Consider the following 4,354-nt stretch of genomic DNA (forward strand, 5'->3'; position numbering starts at 1 on the left):
TGTCTATGTCATGGAATAAGAGTGGATATCACCAGCATCATACAACTATACTTTCAAAGAAGTATGCATTCCGATGTTGCCACTGTCATGCTTACATTGTACACATGTGTGGTATATTTTTAAAGGCAGTGACCTATGATGATGTGCATATCAACTTCAGTAAGGAAGAGTGGGATTTGCTGGATGCTTCCCAGAAGAATCTCTACAAAGATGTGATGCTCGAGACCTACAGGAACCTCACTACTATTGGTAAAAATTAATTTCTTTCATGTTTCAAAATATGGAGACAACTCTTCCTTGGTTTATGTTGTTGTTCTGTAATTTGATTTAGAAAGAAGGAGAATGAGGTGAATAACACAGTCATAGTTCTTAGGATAATAAGCTAATTATTTCACAATGTTAAATAATATAACATACATATTCTGGTACTATATTTTAGGATACATTTGGGAAGACCATAACACTGAAAAACATCGTCAATGGTGTAGAAGGCATGTAAGGTAATTTCCTTATGCAAGTTTATAACAATGTGCCTCTGATGAGTTTGTAATGTGTTATGACACTTTTAAACAAAACAACAGTGTAAATAAGCACAGCTTTAAATGAATTGATGGTTAATAAATTCTCACAAATCCATATAACTCAATTTCCTGTATATGAATTGCATTTGCAAGGCATGCATTTAAGAAAAATTCTGGGAAGCAATGACTAAACAGATATTAGCATTAAACATGAGAGCTAAATTATACATCTGCCAGTCCATTTGTTTCTTGTTACTCATGACAGAAAATGTATACACATTTCAGTGATGATGAATATAGCTGCAAACCTTTCTACTAAGTCAATAGCCCATGGTAAGTACGTCTTGTATTACTCATATAGTTTTTGTGACTGTGTTAAGTTTAATGAAAGCAGCTGTTGGAGTCAAGGATCAAGGGGCAGGTGTTGTGGAGAAACCTTAATACCTATACCACAAGTCTCTGAGGAACAGAAAGTCAAACCGTGAGGATTCAATGTGGAAATCTTTTATTGACTATTCTTCCTTTCCTATATATATCATATGTTACTCTTGACACAAGAGTATGAGCATAGGGATATGCAAATATTTAGCATACCTCTCCTTAAGAACAATTAAGAAGATAAAATGCAGTTCCTATGTAGAATATACTTGTTGAATTTGATACAAGAATACAAAGTTAATTCATTTTCTACCATCATTGTTAATACTTAAACATACATTATGAAAAAACCACGATGAGTTCTAGGTCTGTGCAAATACTTTTAGGTGTCTTAGTTCACTTAGCAAATGTATAATGATTCACGATATAGTAAAATTTATAAATGTAGTAAAGTTGGTAAAGCACTCAGTGTATGCAGTTGTCTTCAAAAATGTAAAAAATTTAATAGAAAAATATAGGTATAGATGAAAAGGTAAACCATGGCACAAAGGAAATTATCATCACAAATATTTTTTGAGATGCAAAATGACCCCTAATGGGTGAACAAAACATGATTTAAAACAAAGATATAGAACCATTATGTTTGATTCCTTTTTACAATTGGGAAAAATATGAAGTTAATTCCTATAGATATGAGGTGTCACAGTCCATTGAATGTGGTAAAACTTTTACATGCGTAAATTATCCTTGCAGGATTGAAAGAAATCAAACTGGAGCGGCGTTTTCCGTATATTCTCACTGTGCTAAAGCCTTGTGTTATAACACTCATCTTCTAAGGAATGAAAAAACACGTACCGGAGAAAAATGCTTGAAAATTAACCAATGTGATAAAACCTTTCTTCCTCACAATCATCTTCAAAGGCATAAAAGAACACATACTGGAGAGAAACCCTATGAATATAATCAGTGTGGTAAAGACTTTACTCAATACAGTGTTCTTCAAACTCATAAAGGAACACATACTGGAGAGAAACCCTATGAATGTAATCAGTGTGCTAAGGCCTTTGCTGACAACAGTGCTCTTCAAAAACATAAAAGAACACATACTGCAGAGAAACCCTATGAATGTAATCAGTGTGGTAAGGCCTTTGCACATCATAGTCATCTTCAATTGCATAAGAGAACACATACTGGAGAGAAACCCTATGAATGTAATCAGTGTGGTAAGGCCTTTGCACAGCGTAGTTATCTTCAAGTGCATAAAAGAACACATACTGGAGAGAAACCCTATGTATGTAATCAGTGTTCTAAGGCCTTTGCTGACAACAGTGCTTTTCAAAAACATAAAAGAACACATACTGGAGAGAAACCCTATGAATGTAATCAGTGTGCTAAGGCCTTTGCTGAGAACAGTGCTCTTCAAAAACATAAAAGAACACATACTGGAGAGAAACCCTATGAATGTAATCAGTGTGCTAAGGCCTTTGCTGACAACAGTGCTCTTCAAAAACATAAAAGAACACATACTGGAGAGAAACCCTATGAATGTAATCAGTGTGGTAAGGCCTTTGCACATCATAGTTATCTTCAATTGCATAAGAGAACACATACTGGAGAGAAACCCTATGAATGTAATCAGTGTGGTAAGGCCTTTGCACAACGTAGTCATCTTCAAGTGCATAAGAGAACACATACTGGAGAGAAACCCCATGAATGTAATCAGTGTGGTAAGGCCTTTGCACAACGTAGTCATCTTCAAGTGCATAAAAGAACACATACTGGGAAGAAACCCTATGTATGTAATCAGTGTTCTAAGGCCTTTGCTGACAACACTGCTTTTCAAAAACATAAAAGAACACATACTGGAGAGAAACCCTATGTATGTAATCAGTGTGCTAAGGCCTTTGCTGACAACAGTGCTTTTCAAAAACATAAAAGAACACATACTGGAGAGAAACCCTATGAATGTAATCAGTGTGGTAAGGCCTTTGCACATCATAGTCATCTTCAATTGAATAAGAGAACACATACTGGAGAGAAACCCCATGAATGTAATCAGTGTGGTAAGGCCTTTGCACGTCATAGTTCCCTTAAATTGCATAAAAGAACACATACTGGAGAGAAACCCTATGAATGTAATCAGTGTGCTAAGGCCTTTGCTGACAACAGTGCTCTTCAAAAACATAAAAGAACACATACTGGAGAGAAACCCTATGAATGTAATCAGTGTGGTAAGGCATTTACACATCATAGTTCCCTTCAATTGCATAAAAGAACACATACTGGAGAGAAACCCTAAGAATGTAATCAGTGTGGTAAGGCCTTTGCAAGTCATAGTCATCTTCAATTGCATAAGAGAACACATACTGGAGAGAAACCGTATGAATGTAATCAGTGTGGTAAGGCCCTTGCACGTCATAGTCATCTTCAATTGCATAAAAGAACACATACTGGAGAGAAACCCTATGAATGTAATCAGTGTGGTAAGGCATTTACCCAACTTCGTGGTCTTCAAATACATAAAACAATACACACTGGAGAGAATCCCTATGAATGCAGTCAGTGTGGCAAGGCCTTTGCCCATCATAGTCAACTTCAAAGGCATAAAAGATCACATACTGGATAGAAACCCTATGAATCCAATCAGTGTGTTAAGACATTTGAATATGAAAACAGCCTTCACATTCATAAAAGAATGCATGCTAGAAAGAAACCTTAGGAGTGTAATCAGTGTGGTAAGGCCTTTACAGAAGAGAACTCCTGTACTCTTGAAAGGCATAATATAGCACCTACTGTAGAGATATTAATGAATGGAATTTGTGGTAGGTGGAGGAAGGTCATTGGTTAATCTAGAAACTGCCTTGCCCATTTGATAGGCCAGCCCTTAGGTGGCTGAAGTAGACAGAACAGAATGCCGGGAGGGAGAGGGAAGTGAAGCAGACGTCATTTCCTCTCCTGTCCAGGGAAAATGCGATGCAGCCTGCCACCAGGGCAGACATGCTGAATCTTTCCCGGTAAGCGCACCTCTTGCTGCTACACAGATTAGAAATGGGCTAAATTAATACGTGAGAATTAGTTTAGAAGAGGCTAGATATAATGGGCCAAGCAGTGTTTTAATTTATACCATTTGTGTGTTGTTATTTTGGGGCATAAGCTAGCTAGGCAGCCGGGAGCTGGGTTTCAGAAAGCGGCCCGAATGTCCTTCAACAGAATGGTGCCGATGTGGACAACTGCTTCCACAAAAAGCGTGGGAAAGCTTGGGAAAGAATAGAGTAAAGCATGTTTTCTTGGTAGCAGCAATTTCTCATTCTGCTCTGCTTTCTAGAGGCAAGCAAGCATTCTCATCTAAGAGAGGTTTCCTGACTGAGTTTGGCTGCAAAACCCTGCATCTCTTAAGAGGTCCTGCCAAGAAACACTTAAATGGTGTTGATAAAAGCCAACTGAATGCTTGTTTG

General features: G+C 37.3%; 1 protein-coding gene across 2 annotated transcripts; it reads left to right on the plus strand.

Annotated features, from left to right (window-relative positions):
* The first annotated feature begins 215 nt into the window (after nt 1–215).
* On the plus strand, nt 216–3,198 carry LOC142839968 (uncharacterized). 2 transcript variants are annotated; one of them, XM_075956417.1, is made up of 4 exons: nt 216–249; nt 440–500; nt 1,737–2,715; nt 2,800–3,198. In XM_075956417.1, exons 1-4 carry the CDS (start codon nt 216–218, stop codon nt 3,196–3,198), a joined length of 1,473 nt encoding a protein of 490 aa, XP_075812532.1. The 2 variants fall into 2 exon arrangements, with proteins under 2 accessions (XP_075812532.1, XP_075812530.1); XM_075956415.1 differs by having other exon boundaries at nt 1,821–3,198.
* Nucleotides 3,199–4,354: the final 1,156 nt, after the last annotated feature.

This window comes from Microtus pennsylvanicus, chromosome 22 (assembly GCF_037038515.1).
Source record: "Microtus pennsylvanicus isolate mMicPen1 chromosome 22, mMicPen1.hap1, whole genome shotgun sequence".
Taxonomy (NCBI): Eukaryota; Metazoa; Chordata; class Mammalia; order Rodentia; family Cricetidae; genus Microtus; species Microtus pennsylvanicus.

Coding starts and splice junctions, on each gene's coding strand:
- LOC142839968 (XM_075956417.1), top strand. CDS start 216: ATGCTCGAGACCTACAGGAACCTCACTACTATTG. Junction 501..1,736: donor TGGTGTAGAAGGCATGTAAG/GTAATTTCCTTA, acceptor TCATCTTCTAAG/GAATGAAAAAACACGTACCG. Junction 2,716..2,799: donor TATGTAATCAGTGTTCTAAG/GCCTTTGCTGAC, acceptor CAGTGTGCTAAG/GCCTTTGCTGACAACAGTGC.